Source organism: Pezoporus flaviventris, unplaced genomic scaffold (genome assembly GCF_033815535.1).
Source record: "Pezoporus flaviventris isolate CSIRO_AGI_PZ_B2104156 unplaced genomic scaffold, CSIRO_AGI_Pfla_v1 ptg000015l, whole genome shotgun sequence".
NCBI lineage: Eukaryota > Metazoa > Chordata > Aves > Psittaciformes > Psittacidae > Pezoporus > Pezoporus flaviventris.
Genome location: NW_026892563.1, coordinates 41,580,106 through 41,603,029, shown reverse-complemented (window position 1 = coordinate 41,603,029; position 22,924 = coordinate 41,580,106). Strand labels below are relative to the sequence as shown.

Below are 22,924 nucleotides of genomic sequence, written 5' to 3'. Positions count from 1 at the left end.
TCTCCTCTGAAAAAATTACCCGTACGTGGCATTATGGTTCCATAATTACCTTTCAAAGCACAGTTTTAAGCCCTGCTACCCATTAGTCTTGATACGGTAGGGAGGAGCGTAAGAGCCCTGTGGCATCAGCGAATAGGCACCTACAACACCGTGGTGCTTTATCAAACAAAAGCAGGGTGCTGAGAGCTGCTTTGGCTGAAAACTGTCAGGGAAGACTTGGTGCCAGACCTCTCTTTCCCTGCTGAGGTCAGCCAAAGCAATCGAGTAAGTGAGGGCAGGGAAGAAATCAGCCACAACAGGAGTACCAGTGCCCCATCTCACCCCAATTTGCGACAAATAAGAAAGAAAAGAGGCTGTGAACCACATCATGGTTCAGGGTCTCCATGCATTGCTTCTTATTCAGCCTAGACTGCAACGTAGCAGTACTTCATTGACTGTAACAGCAGATGTATTCATCTTATACCTATAATGATAATTATTTCACTAATTGTCAGCTCTGCAAATGACACTGACATTCATGACAGGCAGACTGCATTCGTATCTTCTTGTGCTTCATCAGTAATGAAGAGTCTGCAGGCCAAATTATTCCCTAAGTGGTATCTTTAGCCCCACTGCTTTCAAATTATGCTCTCGGTTATTAAAATTATGTTTCTGTCATGAATACAACCTCACTGCCTTCGGTGAATGTGTGCAGATGTGGCTAATTTAAATTTAATAAACAAAGATACAGATATGAGTGGAATTTAGATTGCTCCGTCAAAACTGTCACGCTTTACTGTAATAAAAGGATTTGAAAAGGTGGGGGGGGGAAATGAGCCGATTTGACTAAATAGGAAAGGCTGTGCAGTAAGAAAATGCCTTTGCTACATAACCACTTTCAGGGCAGATCTGCCCCTACATTTGTACATTTGTATTGTGACATGTGACACGTGACAGAAGAGATGAGAAAGTTTTCTTGTGATGTTTTGAAAGAGAGTTGTTCTTGGGTTGAAGAATGACTAGTGGATTCTCCTTACAAATTTATTCATATTCGAACATTTTGAACCCACCGTATTCATACCTATTTTATTTGCTTCCCCAAGTTCTGCAAAGCTATAGGCCTAAGATAGGTAGATATATTATTTTCTCCCTCTTTTCATTCCTGTATAGGGTCAGGCAGTATTCCTCACTCCAGAACTATTTGTCAGTGGAAAACTTGCATATGCAGCATTATGGAAAATAAAGACCTTGATTTAAGAGACTGAAATTAAAGAGTGTAGCTTCCAGCATCCACTTTTTTCAAGATGAGCTTCAAATTTACTTTCATTAATTCTGTGAAAGTGCATACTGTATGCTTTTCCAAAATTGAACATTTCCCATTTTGTAAAAGAAGAGTGTGCACTTTGCAGAAAAGCATAATAGAAATCCGATTTTAATAAGAGGAATGAAAATTACATTAGGGTACATTGTTAATCACTTTCTCCTAGCCTTTTCCCATTTGATTGGCACCTCTTATCAATCTTTTGCTGCTACCCTTTCTCCTTATTGTATTTCTTTGCCATATGTGAGTACTCTATCAGTGATCTCTCTGCATACGCAGTGAGCAGCAAATAGCATCATATCTAATCCCCCGTCTGATTACTCTGTACATAAACTCTAACATTTCCCACTACAATGTAATTGGATAAATTGATCCCTCTTTTCAAGATCAAAGGCCGGCAGGCTTATATTGGGTGTCTCAATGCATCTCTTCATGTTATGCTCAAAACAGTTTTGAACCTGACAAACTGATGCTCTGCTCAGTAAAGTCTGCCACAAACTGTATCCTCTAATGTTGAGTCAACGCTGTATTCCAGCAGCAAAATCAAGCAACATGCTTGAAGTCTTTGGCTCTACTGCCTGTATTGTTAGTTTTATATATATATATCTAAGGATATATGTACTTGTTTGCAATTTACCATTGCACACAGATTTGGACTGTTGGTTTGCAGTCACTAGCTTCCATTCCTCACAGAAAAAGAATAGGTTATTGTGAAAAGAAAAAAATGTAATACAGCATTCTACATCAAGTGACCCTGCAAATCGATGTTTTTATATACACATATGCATATAAAAAAGCAATTATGAACTCAAAAGGCACAGCCAGATGCTGTTTCTGAGTATTCTCAGAAGACACTGGTTAATTTTGGCCTCCTACTTTGAATTCAGCAGTCAAATAACCCACACGTCTAAGAGTCCAGTAGTTGGTGACAGATGTTTCTCAGTTGAACAGCGACAAAGTTGTTTCCAGTCATCACCCTGTAGTGCTTAAAATACTGCATTGCCCTCACTAGGCTTCTGCAGCATTGGGTTTGCTCTCTCCTTCCATAAAGGACAAAATGCACTTCACAGAGGGAAAGGGTATGCAAAGCAAGATGAGGTGTGAAGCACTGCATGAGGCAGAAACTCAGCTCTGCTGCTTTTGCAGTGGGTCTGCTTCTCCATAAGACAGCAGTGCCAGTCTACTCTCCAGAGACTGTAGAAACACTTCTTACATTATAATGTGCAAATGAAGCAAAAGGCTGCTCGCACTGAGGCTGTGTTTCATCTAAGAAGCAGAAGGGCTGCATATTTTTTTAATGCTCATCCACCTGAACTGTTTGCATAAAACGCAAAGTCATGAATTTTACTGTGAGGAAAGGATCCATCATTTTTACCAATATACTTGTTTTCGTTAGAAATCAATATCAGGAAATCCCTGAGAGCTTTGCACACAGATGTCTGCAGAAGGGTTATTGCTGCCAAGTCTTTCCAGTGTGTCACATAATCTTTGTATAATTTATAAATGATAACAAAGCAATCAGGCCACGTTCATAAAAGCCCAGTGACACATAATTTAGCTGAATCTGAGGATTAGAATTAATTGTCTCTCTTTGTTCCAAGTTCTAAATCTTAGTAAATGATTCACTGCATGCCATTACAGCTTAATATTTGCATGAAATCACAGTTTAACTGGCATAATTTAACAGCAATTAAAAAGCTATTTAATCGTCATGCAAATTGGCATGAGGGGCCTTGAGTATGAAATGTGTCAGGTTTTTTTCTGTATTTGCAGGCGGACAATCGCATACTTTCAGACACCGCTAACGTAATTGTTGTTTTCTCTGTTCTTTGAAATGGGAACGTACAATAACTCATGTTTTCTCTTACAATTGAGGATTATGTCCCAAATCGTTAATATAGGAATTTATTTGCACGCTCCAGTGCAAATAAAAAATACCGTTTTAAAGGAGTGTATTTTATCTGCTGTATCGATGCAGTCTACATACAGTACAACAAAAGTCTGCTAGAAAATTAAAGTTGACAAAGCCGGATAAAAGTCTTCTATTGCCTGGATTCACACCGATTCCTACTTTGGCCTGCCAGAGTTGAAGGAGTAACATGAAAAAAAAATGAGCCATGATGACCCATTGTCCTTATATCTATCGTTTATGTAGGATTAAATTTAAGCCACTTTTAAAACGTTGGCTCCAGTCCTTCAAGCAATTACACACATGCTTAGTTTTAAGTGCATGAGTATTACCAATTATTTCAAGGGGATTACTGATCTGCTTAAAGTTATGCACATATGTAACTGCAATTAAGGCTCATCCTCCATATCCTAAAACTCCTCATTGCTTTTAACAGTGGGAATTTGTTAAGACCAGTCATTATTTAATTCTCACAGCATGTTTTTAGAAGAAACATAATTATTCCTGGCTTCCACACATAAATAATAAGAACTGAAGCTGAAGTAATCTGTGCTTAGTTTAGCTTATTCTGATCTCGGGACTGTTTTCCAGAGTAGCTAGAACAGTAATTTTCTGGGAAGTTTAGAGATTTGTCAATCTGAGACACTCTTAAGGTTGGAAGGGGCTTTTGGACCACATCAGCATCTCTAAGGCTGTTTTCCACACCATTGGAAAATGATGTATCAATATAATAAGCCTTTGTTAACAAACTGTATTTATAAATACTTAGATATTACATTATTTCAGATGCTTCAGTATTAGATTTATCCCAAGGTCACAATAAAAGATCAGGAAGGAAATAACATATTATCCATGATCATAACAATTGCAAATTATAATTTTCATCTGACAGGTTCCAGAAATATCAATCCTCAGTACAAATGAGCTAAATGATTCCTTGATAAAAACTGAAAAATAACAGATCTTTACTCTCCAGGGATTTTTGGCTGCTAACTATAAACTCTGCACACATAGAAATAGGAATAAACAATCATACATTCAAAACAATTTGAGCTTTCTTGACTAGTAAGATAATGCAAAGCAGCAGCACTTCCAGTTATTTTAATTATCAAGTGCTTGAAATCCAGCAGCTAACTCATCATTACTTTAGGGCAGAAATAATTTTAATGAAAACGTAGCCTCAGTTATTTCAAGTTACAAATAAATACAGGGAAGAAAAAAGTAACTCACATGTTCAACTACAGTTCACAGAAAACCTTAACATTTGTTAGCTCGCATTATCCCTCCCACAGCAGACAAACTTTTTTTCCCTTTACAAGCATTCCAACTTTTATACCCACATTTATGCCACAGAAGAAAGCAGAGAGCATCGCTTAAAAATTACAGCTGTTGGTGAATAGTGACTTTTTTTTCCCTGCAACTATTACTGCCTCTTTCCTTCATTAAAGTTGTTATTCATTCCTGCTGCTATGTGTAGGTACAGCTGTATAGATCCTTACTGCTGTATAGTTCATTAGTAAAATGTAAGATATAGTAATGTTTTCTGTTAAAGTATGGTCCAGTTTAGTATTCAGGGTCATCTTCAAGAATGAAGAGCTTGAATAAATGGATTTATTTCAGTTGTAGTTGCATATGTCAGAACTACTCGTGGGCTTGATTTTCTAAATGACTACTTCTTTTGTGGTCAAATAAATAGCTAAAAGTTCAAAAATCAAATCAGCTCATCAGTAATTCTGCTGCAGTAATTGCAGATTTAAAGAAGAAAGCAATAGTGATTTTCAAATGAATAATTTGAAAAAAGTAGGTTTGTTGGGTTTCAACTTTTTTTTCCTGAGATGTCAGATCCTGATTTCTGTGTGAAATGTTATGAGCTTTGATATTTCGATGTCCTTCCTAGTGCAAAGTTCTGATCATTTATCTGACCATCCTTTGGGCATAAGGTCTTGCCTTCATGCTATAAGTTGTGGAGCTGGAATTTACAAGAGTGTTGTTCAATATTTCTCTCTGTTTGTTTAGTTCTCCTCTCGTCTCACAGTTTTTTATGAAGAATATTGTGATATTTTAATAATCTGACTCTCAGATTTACTGTGCTCTTCAATTTGTTGGGTGAAATACATTCTGTGTAAGAATTAGCTAATGTCATTTGCAAATGTTTCCCATAGTTTTTCAGTCTGCTTAAGAGGCCCTGGAGTAATGAAAAGCTCACTCAAAATGTGAACAATATCTCTTAAGTCTTGCTGGCAAGTTGTATAAATCATGAAAAGCTACAAAGCAAGATAAAAGCTTTCAAAGTTCTGCTAACCATTGCAATCCATGTGCCCTGTGATTTTTATGTTGAGAACTGGCATATAATGCTTATTCAACTCATTCAGCTCCAAAGCCCCCAGAGATCACCAGTAGAGTTAGCCACAGTCATCTTGTATATATCAAAGCCTGGAGTCTGTAGCCTGGAGTTCGTTTTGCCAAATCTGTGTTTCTTACATGATTTTTATGGACGTATTTTGGGACTGTATGCAAATTGTTTTTTAAAACTATGTGTCTCTAAGTGCTTGGTTGAAGTATCTTAAGTGGAAAAAGAATAATATAATAAGAAATGGAAAAGTTCTTCCATTGTACTGTGGAAGCTGATATATGAAGCCTCAGAGGATTTACATGTGATCTACACAGTAAAGCAGCATAACAGCTTAAAACTAGTTGGATGTGCGTTGCCTGTTGCAGGAACCATGGGAAATGGGTCACTTGTACTTCATGTGACAGTGCATAGAGAGCTTTACCACCTGCTTGCTAGCTGAGAGCTTTCCTATAGTCTGCAGGTTGCAACTGGTTTTGCATCCCTCTCCAGAGTCTTTAAGAATTAGTTGTATTCCTGCTTCGTGGCCATCCTATTAGACCTTTAACTTGCAAGGCTGATGTCTTCACTGTTATACTGATGCTGATGAGGTGGCAGGTGGGAAAGAAAAAACCTTGTAAACTGTCTCTTGTGCCTAATAGTCTTGGCTTGATGCCATCTAACTCTGTTAATGAACAGCAGCAAAGAAATCCCTCGGGATAAGCAGTGAAGGACAGAAAAAATATCTGGCACTGCAGAACTAATGCAAACAATTTTATCTCTGGTGGTTATTCCAACGCTGTTATTTATTTATCATTCAATTTGACTCTTTTAAAACATCAAAGATTATAAGCACCAGGAAAGCCTACCTTCCTTGACATAACATAAGGAAGTAAATGTTGTGGTTAAAGCTCTATGGCAGCATCCCACAAGATCACGAGCTATTTAGTGCAAGTTCGTGTTATCGAGTCTAGGTTTGACATTCCCAAGTCACTTTTATGTTGCCTTAAATTATTTCTGTATTAATTCTAATTTATTTAGATTATTCAGCTTTTTATGATTTCACCCATTTATTATTCCTGCTTAATTTTCAAGGATTTTACATTACTGATATATAACTCTTGCAGCTTCTATTTGCAAATAAATGCCTTAAGACTAACATATTTTTGTGGTTTCTTTTATCTGTTTATCTATTTATTTATTCTCTCCAAATTAGACAACTGTCACTTATTAGGCTTTCCCCTCCTTCTCCGCAGGGCCACCTTCTGCTCCAAGGAATGTGATTTTTAACATTAATGAAACAGCTCTCATGTTGGAATGGAGCCCCCCGAGTGATACTGGAGGAAGAAAAGATCTCACTTACAGTGTCATCTGTAAGAAATGTGGGTCTGATGCCAGCCAGTGTGAGATCTGTGGGGGAGGTATCCGTTTCATCCCCAGGCACACCGGTCTCATCAACTCCTCTGTGACAGTGCTTGACTTTGTGTCGCACGTGAACTACACCTTTGAAATAGAAGCCACGAATGGGGTCTCAGAGCTGAGTTTCTCTCCCAAGCAGTTCACAGCTATCACGATTACCACAGACCAAGATGGTAAGTGCCAGTGCTGTATGTCTGTTACTGTGCCCCTGTCATCTATACACGTCTAAGAGGGATCATTTTGTTTCTTGGAAGTCTGGGTCAGCAAGTTAGGATGTTTTGCAGATTGCTAAGTGGTATTGCTTTTTGTGAGGACTTTCAGCTTCTGCTGATGAGGGCATTAAATGCTTTTGGCACTTGGCCTTGACCCCATTACACAGGGCACGAAAATATACCTTCCTGTTTAAAATTAAGTGCAAGCTTTAATTACCTGAGACTGACTGTATTAGTGGTTCATCATAACTGGACTCTGCATCTGGTTCTTTTCCATGTCTTTCCTTACAATTTTAGTATTGAAAGAATAAAACACCGTAGTATCCATTACAACTTCAGAATTCAAAGGTGAAATGAAAGTGAATTCACTTCCTTTAGTATCCTTGTTTCATAGTACTAATACAGCATGCTTCACTGTAAGGTGTTTGAGCATCCGTATGAACCATTTCCTTATGTGAGGTATCCTAATAGATTTTCTTGTTTCTTTAATTGTCAACTTTGTATTATTGGTTTTGAGCAGCTTTTTCCTGCAATTTCAGTTCAAATTGATGTCCAAGGTCAACTTTTATGAGAAACATGGGAAATTAAGAGCTCTGTGTTTTTGTTTATTTCTGCAGCCTATTCCTTTTCCATGTTTAGAAACACTTGCTGTGCCAGGAAACAGCATTGTAGCTTACCAACAAAGCAATCTATATAGCAATGTTGTCTTCTGCCTTGTGTTACTGTAGATGAGAAGGCTATTTCAAAATGATCCCTTGCTGACATTTGTTCCAGAAATGTTTTCCACCTGCTGTGCAGTGACATTGCAACTGTAGCTGAAGTGTTTAATGTAGAACAGGAACCAAACTGGTAAAGCTCCCGTTTTAAGTAGAAGACCTTTGATAATATGAAAGTATTTAGTAAAATTGCTAATGTTCAGGAGGATCCTGTTAGTGTTCCACTTGTAGGAAGGCCTTGGGTTCCTTCACTGATGAGGCTTGCAAAAATCTGCTTACCTGTTTATTTAGGACAAGTAGTTGTGTTGATGAGTAAGTAATTACTTGCTTGCCTTTGGGCATACAAAAATTAACAGCTTGCTGTGATGATGATAATGACAGTAATGATAATACTAATAATATTCAGTAAACAACACAGAAACTACTGACTTGTTGTTCATGTGAGGATGGTAAGAGAAAAACTGTAAGATGCCTAAAATTATATATGCCTTGCACGGAGATTTTTCTTAAACTCTAAGGCTGTGTATCATGTTGTGAGCCTATATCTCCCTTTTCCTTTCTCATTAAAGGAAAAAAACCACCATGGTACCAGAAGCTACTGCTATGTATATTTACTTTTAGATGTTTTGTTACATGGTATTAAATGCAAGTCACCAAGCATGCACAGGTGAAGGTCACCAGAGATATGGTTTGATTTTAGACTGGCTAACAGCTGTGTGAACACAGCTTATGATGTGTATTTAAGTGGTGGACTTTTAAGAAATAATACGTCTTTTTCTGTTGCCCATTCCTGGTTTAAGGATGTAGATTTTCACTGCAGTTTACTCAAAACGGGGAAAAGATGTTTTGATAATTTGTGACACACTGACAATAAACTCTAAAGTGTAAACTGCTTGCATTCCCTATAATAATTCTAACGTTACTAAAAATGCTGTTGGAAGGGCTTCAGAGAATTTAAGACCAGATTTCCAGAATATCTGTCAGTTTATTTGGGTATAAATAGGGAGCTCTGCAGGAGAAAGCATTGTAATAAGTGAAATGGTGGCGTCTATAAAATGTGGTTATAAAGATAAAACCATTTCTGTAGGCTTGCAAGCGGTGTGGTTGTATAAAATTGTAAGCACAGTAACTATATATTTAGCAGTAAAAGAGGAAAAGATAATGTCATATGAAAAATGGGAAAAGATTAATGGTGTTTTCATTGATGGAAATTATTGAGAGGACAGTAAACATTTCTGTGAGTTACTTTTAGTCATAAATAAGTGATACAGAAAAAACTAGGGCATCTAACCTCAGAAAAGGAAGCTGTAGAACTAAAACTTCAGAACATTGCAGAGATTTTACTGATGTTTATAAATCACTTTGAAGTTCTCAGATAAAAGCATTTGTGCCCTTTTTTATTTGTATTGGTAGTCAGCTATCAGTAAAAATTTTATAGTTTTGCTTTTGCCGTATTTACCAAAAATACTAAATAATCGCCTCTACGTTGCATTTCTTTTTCCGTCTATGCCTCCAAACAGTAAATTCACTATTACAGTCTTTCCTTATAATCTTAATTACGCTGAAAGGGATAGTACTTATTGCATGGTGCTGCCGGTTTGCACACAGGTTTGTAGAAAACAAAGATCCAAGATTATATACCTGATGGACTCTTCATTAAGGACTGTAGTGATAGGACAAGGGGTAACGTGTTCAAACTTAAACAGGGGAAGTTTAGATTGGATGTAAGGAAGAAGTTCTTTACTGTAAGGGTGGTGAAGCACTGGAATGGGTTGCCCAGGGAAGCTGTGAATGCTCCATCCCTGGAGGTGTTCAAGGCCAGGTTGGACAGAGCCTTGGGTGCCATGGTTTAGTGTGAGGTGTCCCTGCCCATGGCAGGGGGGGTGGAACTGGATGATCTTAAGGTCCTTTCCAACCCTAACTATTCTATGATTCTGTGATGTGACAACAAATCAAAAATATCTTAATGTGTGCAAGGACTACATTACCAGAAGTTCAGACACAGTGCTTGAAACCAAATTTTCTCTTTTGATTTATGGCTAATATGGAACATCTAGATCGTATTTATCCCGTGTTAATATTTATCCCATATTATAGTAGTGTGTGTATATATATATATATAGTATTTATAGACAGATAGATATATATAGTATTTATCCCATGTTAATATTTATCCCGTATTATAGTAGTGTGTATATATATAGTATTTATAGATAGATAGATATAGATAAATACTATATATATATTATTTATCCCATGTTATCCCCGTGTTTATCGCAGAACGTATTTATCCTGTGTTAATACCACCTTCTTATATGTAATTTTTTGTTACATACTGTTTTGAAGTTTTTGGTATCCATATTGCATGAAGTGCTAGACCTCTTTGAAATACATCAGTCTTCAGAAATATATAAAATCTTCAATTGTTGTATCTCTGTTAAGAATATAGGATGATATCTTCAGCTGTTGTAAATCCAGCCCATTCTGTTAGCTACATTAATTTATAGTAGCTGAGGAGCTAGCCTTTTATTTTCTTCAAGCATGTTGGATTTACTTCCCTCTAGTGGCCCTTTCTTTTTGATGGTTTACATGAAATTAACAGGTACTTCTTCAAATGTGCAATTTTTTTTTCTCTTTTTGGAGAAGATAACTGCTGTTGGCATTCTGCTGAATAAAGTGATGCAATGAGAGTACTGTAGACATCCATAGAAACTGCCGAATTGCTCTACCATAGGTAGTGAGTGGAGTAGTCCGAGAGCATCAGAGAGGGAGAATATTTGCTGACAGCAGAAGTGAACTAATTCAAAAGCGATTAAGGCTCATCTTTATGCACAGAGCTCTACCGCAACTAATATTAAAATTTAAATGCCTCCTCATGCAATCACCAGCATCAACAAGATTAAGTTAACTGCTCAGCTCTGACAATGACAAGAAGCGGACTAAAGGAAAGTAACACTTTGAAAAGGCTTTGCAAACTGCATCCAGTTTGCAAATTGATGACTAAAGCATTACCAGACCTGATCAAGTACTAAAAAAAAAGAGATAATTATTAACATTAATGTAAGAAATACAAAATAAACTTTGTGGCATTCATGATTTTTTTTAGCTATTAATTTGGTAAAAGTATTCATAAATTTCAATATTGGTTTTGGCTTTTTCTCCTCCAGACTTCATGAGGAAACAAAGTTCCTGCGGTCACATTGTCTGCCAGGCTCTCTAAAGAACTGTGAAACTATTAGCCAGCATGAGCTCAATAACAGAGAAATAGAATTCACAGATACAATGTTCGTTTGAGCAGAGTAGTGACAAATCATAGCATAGTTAGGGTTGGAAAAGACCTTAAGATCCTCTAGTTCCAACCCCTCTGCCATGATCACTTAAGAGTCCCCAAGCTCTTGGTTGGGGTCTGTAAGTTGAAAAGCAAGTTTCAGCTACATAATGCTTACTGGACTAGAGATGCAGCCAGCTGATCAACCACTTAACCTGTCTGTTGGCTAGTCAGTAAAGAAAAAATATAGGTAGTTCCTCTATGATCACAGCATGTGCTGTGTCTTGTCCAACACAAACAAGGATGGGGTAGGGATGCATTAGGATGTGTAGATGCTGCAGATGGAGAGATGAGGAGAGGAAGCTGTATTCTACTTTTGTGTGGCTTATTTGCAGAATGTGTTGAGATACCAAAATAATCATGACTTTAAATTCAGACAAACGGACAGATAAACGCGAGGTTTTGCTCAGAAAAGCACTTAAGCAAAGTCCCTGTTCAAGGAAGAGCATTAGTGCGTATTAACTGCTTCCCCAAAACACTGCTAAAATAAGTTGAAAACAACTGAAAGGTAAAACGTGGTTTTTGGAAATAATAATCAAAAAATATTTAACAATACTGTTGTTCAGAAAAGTGCCTGGAAGCCTGTTCTTTGTGGGAGCAAGAAAGTTTTATAAAGCAATAAATATGCTGAGTATGAAGTAATTGTACTCAATTGACTTTAAATCATTGTGTGAAGAAGCAGAGAATTATATGCTGACTTGTAATTTATGTTTCTCTTTTGACTAATGGAAGGAAGAGACACCTCACTATTTAACTTTCTTAGCATGCCTTGGAGTCTGCATTGCCCAAAGAAAATTCAGAACTACTTGAGGTTTTTCATGCATAATTGAAGCAGCAAGTAATGAATAATTAAGCAAACCAGAACTTAAAACAATAGTTCCTATTTCCAAATAATAGTCCACATACACATTTACCCAGCGGATATTCCTGTGTTCTATTCCCTGAGAACAGAGGGGTTTTTAACGTTACACTATGCAGGGCAGTAGGAGAGTCATGAGACATCCTAAGTACATGATTATACAGACAGACAGTGGCCTGCCCCATTTCAGTTCACCATTTCAACTGCATCACTGAGGAGTGGCACTCCAAAGCTATAGTGTTTCACTGACTGAATATGTTCCTCATTGTCTGCTCTGCATCTTCACCGTTTCATGCTCCTCCTGTGGGACTCCATGCTGGCAGCCCTGAGCTCACATTTCACCTGCAAGTCCCACAGCAGTGACCTCCCCTGAATCACAGTGTAGCCATGGGACACTTTGCAGGCATTGTTCTGCATGTCTTTCCTGCCTTGGTGGAAAGTTTACACTAGGAAAACGCTCCTCCTGCCACTGCATCCCAGAAATCTCATTTTCTCCCTCCTCAGTTCTGCAGTTTGTGAGTGACTGGTCCCCGTGACATCAAAGACCTTGTACCAGTGGACAAAGTTTGAGGCATGAGAGAATTCGCTCTGCGAGGGCACACACCCTATCACTGTATTAAAGACCTGTCTAGTTTTGCGGTGTCTGTCTGCTGTTGGCAGCCTGTGACTAGCTGACATTTTCAGGCAGACTCTGAAACTGCAAATCTGGCAGGATTTCTTTGTCTAATACATTTTATTTTATGTAAGTCACAGGCAGACATATGCTAGGTGATGTTTCCTAATCTGATGGTAGAATCTTGCCAGTTTCTGAAGGGGATTGCCTTTCATTTGATTCCTGTTTCCAAATAAGTTGCAGCAAATGTATTGTTCCTAGTACAGGTGGCTGCTCAGACATACTTGTAGGCCAGTGTGGATGGTGTGTGTGTGTGTAGCAAAAGCAACTTCTTACCAGTCGCTTAGAGCAGTGGAACTAAGGAATGCATGGGAGGATTTCAGTGTCTCTTCCAGGAATAAGCATGATTATCACCATGAATTAATGGCACATAGCATTATAATAACGATGCAGATGATGTAAGTTGTTAAGAGCCCAATCCAACTGTCACAAAAATGTCTAATTGTCAGTACCAGGGCAGTTTATCAGGACTAATCCTTCTGGCTGATGACAGTAGAGTTTCAGGATGCTCATTCCCTTTTTGCTCATTCCGAGTTGCTTCCCACAGTAGCATCTGACTTTCACCATAGTAAAAGTCAGCTTTCCTTTTTCCCTAATACTCAGATCTCTGCAGATGCGGTTGTCCTTTGTAACTTAAAAGTCACGAAAGCTTGTCTTTTCATAATGACATGATGAAACCCTTTGGACTGTCTTCCAAACTACTTATATTAAGGGTTTATAAATCTAAAGGTGCAGCTGTTTCTAATCACTGTTGAGATGGAGTATTAGGTTGCATAAAAGCCTGCTACCTCCTGTATGAAGACAGGCTGAGAAAGTTGGGGCTGTTCAGCCTGGAGAAGAGAAGGCTGCGTGGGGACCTCAGAGCAGCCTTCCAGTGTCTGAAGGGGGGCTATAAGGATGCTGGGGAGGGACTCTTCATTAGGGACTGTAGAGATAGGACAAGGGGTAATGGGTTAAAATTTAAACAAGGGAAGTTTAGATTGGATACAAGGAGGAAATTCTTTACTGTAAGGGTGGTGAGGCACTGTAATGGGTTGCCCAGGGAAGTTGTGAATGCTCCATCCCTGGCAGTGTTCAAGGCCAGGTTGGACAGAGCCTTGGGTGAGATGGTTTACTGTGAGGTGTCCCTGCCCATGACAGGGGGGCTGGAACTTGATGAACTTAAGGTCTTTTCCAACCCTAACTATTCTATGATTCTATGAAACAGACACAAAACAATGTCCATCAGGTATTGCCAGATCTCAAGCTACGTTAAAGAAAGATGAAGTTTGCATAGATGATAATAGGTGAGAAATTTATGGCATTTGTGTACCTGATAACTGCAACTGTATTGATAGTTTTATCCTGTACCTGGTACAGAGCAGAGCAATGCTGCTGGTGCTAATTATGTGAAAAAATTGAAAAGAAGTATCAGTTCATTGGTTACTGGCTAGGGACAGTCTGTAAAAGTCCGTATTGAATGTGATGTGAAGACAGTAAGAGGGATTACGAACAAAAAGAAGAGTTTGAGATGTGTACTCTCTATTTTCAGTCCTTTCTGAGCATTTAAATGATCCATTTAAAAAAAGGTATTCGGCATTATGCAATGAATATTCAGGCCAGTCTGTTCAACTGTATGAATGCATATACATATTTATGTCAGTGAATGTCAGAAATTAAGCGTTTACATGTGGAAAGAAAACCGCAAGGCAAAAATGCTGTATGGCAGTTCTCAGACTTGTTCAACTAACGTTCTGCTGAATGCTCTTCTGCCAGAATTCAGAGTTTCAAGGGCTGTGTTTGTGCAGCATGGTTATCACCCACATATTTTCATCTGCTGATACCTCTATACATCTAAACTACTTTTTGCTGATGTTTCTTCACACATATGCCTGATTACTGCACAGTGACCATTGGTGAAAAATGGTTTTAAAACAGCCTTGATTTATAACCTGAAGATTTTTTAAATATTTATAAATTTTCTTTAACAAATATATTCATTTTTTTCTGGCAGATGTTGATGTTCAGTCATTTCTTTAATGCAGGAAAAGTAAACATCACTGTATTCACTTTTTCTTCTCGTTCACCAATATTACCCATTGAGGTAGTTAGAATGTGTTCCTCTAAGTTATGCAATATGAGGAAAATAAAATGAAATTCTAATTTGAAGGAGGAGGGGAAGGAGGTTAATCAATACTGTGCTTTTACCATAACATACCTACTAGTGGTCTTTCAGCCTTTATAATAGATTCCTTCACTGCATGACACCCTATTATTTATAACCATCGGCAATTTGTGTGACATGCGTTTGCAGCAAGTTTCTGATTTAATTTACAGTAACTAAAGTACCACATCCAAATGCTGCAGCAATTGTATATTTAATAATAATAGGGTTTATTTCAATTTGTAAAAAGGACATTTGTGGATAAAATGTAAAATAATCATTATGAAATTGGTAGGCAAAAAGCACTGGTATAAGAAATAGGCCTTTATTTTCTTTGTTCCTGTTGTAGTCAGTAGCTGCGGAGGGCACTGAGCACATTCTTAAGGCCCCTAAAAATAAGATGTTTATTCATCAACTTTGGTGATTTTAAACAAGTATTTCAAATAAGCTTATTGGCGCTATCTGTGCATCACTTAGATAAGAACCGTGTTAGGATAATCGAGCACATTTCAATTAGCTGGAACATTTCACAGTGAGTGATATATAGTTAGAAGAAACATTATTGACTATCATACTTAGGGTAGGGTACACTATATTTCTGATATAAACTGGTGATTTAAGTAATTAGAAACCTCTGCCACAAATGTAAATGGACCAACTTGCAAGTTTTTTCAGAGTTCCATTAAGAACCTTCTGTTTTCAAAGTTTACCTAAACATTTCTGAAAGCTATTTAATTAGAAAACAAACAGGCAAACAAGCTAAAAGCCAGCCACAACCCTGGTGTTCCCAGTATTGGACAAGTAAAATGAACACTTCTGTTGCATTCTTAGCAAGAGGAGTGATTTTGGTGAAGGGTAGTAAAGGAAGACATTCATCACAGCTAGTCAATCTAAACCAGATTGTGTTTGTACATGTCACGACTTTCACACAAACCTTCAGGGACCATGCTCAAAATGAAGGACGTGGTAAATTACAAACCAGTTCTGCTGATGTTTGCTACGGGGCTTTAGAGCAATTATGTCAGTAGCAGGTTGCTCCGATTCATTTCCTTTTTAAAATGTAGTTTTTTCATTACACTCAACAACCCTTCTCCTTCCACTGCTGTGACTCTTCCTTACGCATTTGCCTTAGGCTCAGAGTTTGGAAGTAGTTTTCATTTATATACGGTAATGGCATTAAGTTGTGCATATTGGAATAAGGTTGAAAGCTGACTCAAAATTATGTAGTTTCCTAAGCTTCAGAAGCCTGTTTATTTTACAGTTCTGTTAGCTTCAAGATAATATTTCTAATAACATGCTTATGCCTTTTTCTGCCCAGACTAACAGTGAGAGACATCTGTTTACTATCTTTGTATCTGTGTTACATATTTAAGTGTTTTCCCACTGTGTTAAAATTTATACTGGCTTGTCCAGTAACCTTCTAGTAAAGATTGTTGCTCTGAGAAGATTATACTAGCCAGGGTATGCACACTTACTATTTAGTATAGAAATGCATCTTGCCTTTAACAGCCCCTGTCATAAGTGAGCCTTCATATTCTACTCTCAATGGTAATTGGACGGAGATGATGAAGCAGGGGTTGGCAGCTAGTGTCAAGATTGGTCAGTGTTTGGCTGGCCAAGAGTGAAAGAAGGAAAATAAAGACACTCTTAATCTGCTAAAAGTTATTTCCATCCAGCATGCAATCTTTGATTTCCATTGACAAGTGATGCTTGCATATTAAATATGCATATTTTTCTTTATTCTCTTTAAGGCTTCCCCTAAAACCTTCACTTAAGCAGGAATATTATCAGGTATACAAGACACGGCTGCAGGTTCTAAGGTGGACTTTTTCAATAAAGACATTTTAAATCAGTTTCATACTTTCTTGACCCTCTGGAGTGAGTGCAGCTGATTCTGTGAAGGACTAACTATTCAGAGTATTTTGTGTAAGTTGTTTTCACTTACTGAAGTGACATGAAAGTTAGCAGTCGCTGCATCAGATTCAGGTGCTTGATTTTGCCGTCTGCATGTAGAGTCATGATAGACAAAATGAGAAGGTGAATCAAAGAGCCACTCCCAGGGAAAACATGAGCAAAAGGAAGAGGCATGTGCATTAAAGAATTTAGGCTATAAAAAGATTTTAAAATATTAAATATAATGCTTTTTTAAAAAAATGTGTGTTCAGCAAATCAGACCAATTTGATAACTGTGTTTCTTCTTTGAATAACAGTATCATCTTGTGCACTAAACTACCCAGTATTTGAAAACTGAAATGTTAAATCAAGCGTTTGAAAGGAAAATAATTGCAACGTTTGATCTGATGTCCCAGAGCTCTTTCACTGGCAGTCAGTTGCAGATGTCCTACTGGATAAAAAAGCAAGGGGGAGCCTGGCTTAGCTAACGTTTCCTGAACACTCCTGTTGTTTCCTCTACTCTTGCTTTTATTTCCTTTGCCTTCATCCACAGTATTTGGATAACTAGTTGCAACTTGTCTGCTGAAGTTAATGGTAAACCCCCTACATTGCTGCAGTGTTAATTAAATCCCATTCTTCATTGAATTAATCTACAATTGGAGGAATTGTCTTTGTGCTATACAGTCTGAATATAAGTATTTTTAGAATTGCTTTTTCCATATAATTTTAAATAATACAGAAAGCAGCTCCTAAATCATGTGCTTGATCTGTAATTGTATTGAAGTGTTCAGCGATTAATGTACATTATCTAAGTGACTTATAAATTCTAACTTCTTATGCATTGCAAACAGTTGATGTATGATCCCATGAGTTTCTGACAAGTTGCTCAGACAGTTTCCAATAATGTATTTTGCAGTTTAGAAATGAATGATCGTTTTATTCTATTAACTCAAATCTGTCTGTAAAGCAGATTGTCTGATTCCTATGGCTGGTTCATATATACATATTATCAAACTGTAAGCTCAGTTTTTCAAAACTATATTGTCCTCCTGAAATTATCTAACAGTTCTTTTTATCCTGTAATTGAAGATCAATGAGGACTGAAAAATAGTTTTTTTACAGGATAGGGTAATGGAGTAATGGGATTCAGGGAATTCAGTCTATAGTTCAAGGATGATGGGCTATGGTCTATCAGCAAGAGAAAAGATAGGAGCCTGCCACCTTTCCTCAACTCATACATTTTTCTGTCAAGCTAGAAACGGTCATTTACTAATTCAACATGAGGTGAATATTTCATATCTCATTGCCATATATTCTTAGATATGATTTATTCTCATAAAGGGAAAATATTTTAACTGATATTTAGTACCCCTCTATTCCAGTTTACGGAAAGCATTCAGTTTATGCAACTCAGACTAGAATATGAAATATTTGGAGAGAGTAAATAGAGCAAATCACATTTTTCTAATGTGGTGTTAAATACTAATAATCTTTAAAAATGATGGCTTTTATTTGCAAATTGATTTTGTATGGTCAAAGAAGCAAGTTGACAGCATGAAAGAATCAAGTCTGTGCCTTTTTAGAGACCATGTGTGACTATAGAGCTGTGTTAACATAGTTCCCTGGTGTACATTATTTTAGTACTGGAAGAAGAACATAGCTTTATCTGCATTTATCTCCTTGACCTTTTCGTGAAACAATCAGGTTCATCGGTGCCAATTTCAGTGGTAACTTTTGTTATATGCAACATACTCTAACACTAAAAAAGTGATTAAATTCAGATGAACAAAGGGATGTTTGCAAGATCTGTGAAGTGAAATTTCACTGTGAATAGTTTCTTGTGTTGTACCCCATAGGAGCTGAGGGAAAAAGAAACAGGTTGTCCTCCAATACCTCCACCCTCTGCCCACAGAGCCACCTGCACCAACCACACTGCTAAGGCATTAACATGATACTGAAATGTTTCTACATTGCATTTCCACATATGTATTGGTGCAGTTCCGTGCATGTTCACAGACCTATTGCAGGTTGTCCTTATCTGCTTTCCAAGCTGTCTAACATCACATTTGCTTCATTGTCTTCCTCTTTAAGATTTTTGCTTTTCTTTTATAATCGTTGGTCTGTGACACTACTGATTCATAAAGATGGCCTGACTTTTCTATGTAAGCACCCAAGATGTCAGCCACAATACTGGGCGGTGAACAATTCCAAAAGGCCAGGCTACTGCATGAAAAATCAGTTTGGATCCTGGTTTTCCGTATTCATGTGTACAGTAACTTTCTGGATAAACTAAATTTTTACATCCTCATAAACATAAGAAATTTAAGCTCTTTTAAGCAGTGGTGTGATTTTTTTCTATTTTAAGATGATGGGTATTCTGTAAAATGTTAAAAATGTGGCTTTCTCATGCAGTTTCATGGAGAATAAGACTAGTATCTTAAAAAATAATTTGTGTGAGTGCCACATGTGTCAGTTTTTATGAGCCAGTCACTATTATTCAGTCTATCAGTTGATGAAGGTTTAAAGTTAATTAAAATCAGAATCTGGAGTTTATTCTGTAATTAATTGTAATTTAAAGGATAAAAATGCATACTGTTTTCTCTAAATAATTTTATTTCTACAGGCATCTATATAGTATTAAAAGCTGTCATTACATGTATGAGTAGCGTGAAAATAGTGCTTTGCCACTGATTCGTTAAGTTTACCATATACTAAATACATGCTGGTATGCTAGTGTCTTTGCTAAAATATAATTTTACTTCCTTGAAATATTTTAATAATATTGTAATATTTTCAGGCTTACCAGACTGATACCTGAGCTGCATTTCTTTGTAACACTAAAACTACATTTTCATTGAAAATATCCAATCCAGCTCTTTCAAAGAATTTCATAGATGAAATGCATTCCCTTACTTACTGTCTGTGTAAAATGTCTTCCCACCTTGCTGTTTGAGTTTTTTCAGTGTCAGGCAAACATTTGAAGTACCCAATATACGTGGGGTATTGTGAATTAGGTAGCAATGCGGTGACATCTAGAAGCGGTAGAAAATAAAGACCTGACTCACAAGAAGTTGGGTACCTCTTACACAGTTACCAATGCGCACTGTAGGCGTTCCACCAAGTGAGAGAATGCACACAGGGAGTAAGAAAAGTGTGTGCAAGTTTTCTGCAGGACCGACAGGTTTTCCAGGGAACTCGGCTCTCATTAAGCATCTCGGTGAAAGGAAAGCACTAAGAGCTGCAGTTCACTGAGCACCTTTGAAAATCTTGCCCCATCGCAGAGATGCTTAATGGAAACTGGCGTGTTTTACAAACCAGGCCGTTAGTCCTTTCTCAATCAATAAAATTCACTGGAAGTGTAGCATTTCTCTCAGAAGGATGCTAGGTCACATATTATCTCGTACCGATAGAAGTGTAGAGCAACTGTGAAAGTAAATCATTTAAGCACAGCCTGCTCTACTGGTACTTCTGATGTCTTGATATAAGATGAAACATCTGAAGGTGTGAGCTTTACACTCTCAGCCTTATTACTGGGTGGCCAGTATTTTGACCAGGTTTTTCTGTTCATAAAGTGTTAAAAAATGAGCTTACAGATTTGGAGGGTTTTGCTTTTTTGTTCTTTTTCTGCTTAGAAATCCCTGCTTATCTACTGAGTTTGTTTAGATGCCTTTGCAGTAATTAAAGATAAAAAGATTTAATAAGGGTAAATGTTATTACAGTATACTGTTTGGATTTTAAAGCATGAAAAGATTCCATTATTCTGAGTTAAAGCAATATGAGATAGTCGCTGTAAGAACTGTGAGTTTGCAACAGGAAACGAGACTATCACAGATTTGTTGGAAGTAATACAAATGCTCCAGGTTTTTATGAAAGAGATGGTTTAACTTTTGGTGACTTTCACAGCCATTTTTATGCAAAGTAACATATTCATTTCTTTTAAGAAATTATTTTTATCTAGGAATAGAACATCAAATACTAAATTCAAACACCTACATTGTACAGAAATTTTCATTAAAAAAAAACTTGAGGTTCCAAATTATATTGCTGGAGAGTTTTTCAAGAAACCTTTATTCATCATCATATTTTTCTCTGCAGTCTAACAGCCTACACGTCTCCATGATAACAGGCCAGTGTCATCCCACATCATCCTCATTTGTGTGCACATTACAAACATTAACCCAGTGATCCTTGAAGGCAAATAGGTAGAATAGGGGTTGATAATCCTGTAAATTCAAAGAGCAACAGTGAGTCCAATAAAAGAGAGAATAGCCCTCAAATCATCTTTGACTGTGTCACAGTTAAAATGTGGAAAAAGCTTCAGGTTTTGGATGATACTAATGATCTGAAAGCAAAAAAATATTGGATTCACCAAAGATGATTAAAGATTTTTAAAAGTCTGTCAGACTTTTCCTGGGTGGAAAACTGTGTTTGAGAAAAGGGTGGTTAGAAAAACAAACTAACAAAACCATTCCCCCCAAAAGAAGTCTTTCCTAAAATTTTTAAGTTACTTCTTAGTTTCCATAGAACAAGAGTGGTTTGTTGTTTCTTATTCCATAATATAGAGTAGTGTGGAATAATAGGCAGATTTCTGTTTCTCTCCTTCACTCTGTTTTTCTGATACGGATCGGTGAGTGAATTTGTGCCATCACTGTACACAGACATATGTGGGTGGCTCTCTGAAGTCCTTATTTCTTAAAAGCAAATGCATTAAATTTGTAAAACTGTTAGCAAATGATAATAGTATAAAAATATGTGTTTATTTATTTAACTTTTTAAAGGAATATAAAAGAATTCCAACTGAAGTTAAAAGCTAAATGTGAGATATTGGACCAAATAGTCCAGATTATTCACCTTCAAGGAAGTTCAGAAACATAGCTGACATTTATTTTCACGATAGTAACTGTAATGAAATGTGTTCTTCTGTTTACTGTTTTTTCTTAACCTTTTGCTATTGACTTCTAACAGTGAAATAATATATAGTATCATATACGCTAGCAACAATCAGTCCGGGGTCTGCCATTTGGATACTAGTGTATGCTTTTTTAGGGGGATGCACTCACCTTGCTTTGCAGTATTTCCTGAGAACATAACATCAATTGTCCACTTCTGCCCACCAAGTAGAGGCTTACTGCTGCAATAAAAAGTTATTCTGAGTATTAAGGTGGGAAAAGAACTGTTTGAAACGTTAGATTCTTTCTGTCAGGCAGCTAGGATTTAACTGGAACACACTCGATTATAAAACAGGTTTTCATTGATCTGAGTGTTGGAATTCTTAACAGTAGTTTATTTTCCCTTTGATTTTGAAATCCATAAGTGCCAGTCATAGCTTTAAGAGCAAAAACCATTGGCATGGGAGTCTAAATTAAAATTGATGAATTGAGACTGCTAGTGACCACTACCTCAGCCAAACACAAATGCCACGACTGTAGCTCTTGCTGCACGCTTCACTTGAAGTGTGACGAATTAGGCAAGAAGTTGATTACTAACTTAGAATGAAGATGATGATGCTGATTGGAAAAGGCATCATAAAACAACTCTTTTATTTGCAGCAATCCCATCTGATATATCAACAAATACAGAAGCACTAACAAAAATTAGTCTGATTGAAAAAGTGGGCATTTGTTATGGGTGTATATGTCTGTGGCAATAGTTATGTGTATGTGAAGGTGACTTTCCTTTGAGGATGTGTTTGGCAGCTTAAAAATGTAAGAGCAAATTGAAAGATGCATGAGACAGTTTTGTACCTAGGTTGTAGGTTGTTGGGGGTGAGGTACATATATCTCTATCACCACTGACTAGATATTACAGTTGCTGTCAACTGTCTTAGTGGCAGCAAGTGCCAGGATGAACAATTACTCTTTAAGAGAGTATGACCTTAAAGACCAAGCGGAGCTGTAAATCTTACATCTCTTTAACTAGTCTCTCATTTATTTCACTTTATGTCCACTATGCACAGATTCAAAAGGAGGCACAACAGCACTCAGGAATTGACTGGACAACAGTTTCCCTATTCTAAAGTTTCAGATTTAATGCTAGTTTCAGTATCTGAGACTATTTCACAACTGATGAGTGACTTGTTCTTTCTAGCAACACATTAGTTACTCATTAGTAGTGTGAAAAGACCCCTAGGAGTATATAGATTG

General features: G+C 37.1%; 1 protein-coding gene across 8 annotated transcripts in view; it reads left to right on the top strand.

Annotated features, from left to right (window-relative positions):
• The window catches only part of EPHA6 (EPH receptor A6), a 467,959-nt gene that overhangs the window by 242,048 nt on the left and 202,987 nt on the right, over positions 1–22,924 (top strand). For 7 of the 8 annotated variants that reach the window (XM_061454323.1, XM_061454328.1, XM_061454320.1 and 4 more), the window contains one exon: positions 6,795–7,130. In XM_061454323.1, the coding sequence (XP_061310307.1) occupies positions 6,795–7,130 (336 nt within the window). Of the gene's footprint in view, positions 1–6,794; positions 7,131–8,116; positions 8,198–22,924 lie in introns of all 8 variants that reach the window. The other variant, XM_061454327.1, reaches the window with a different exon arrangement.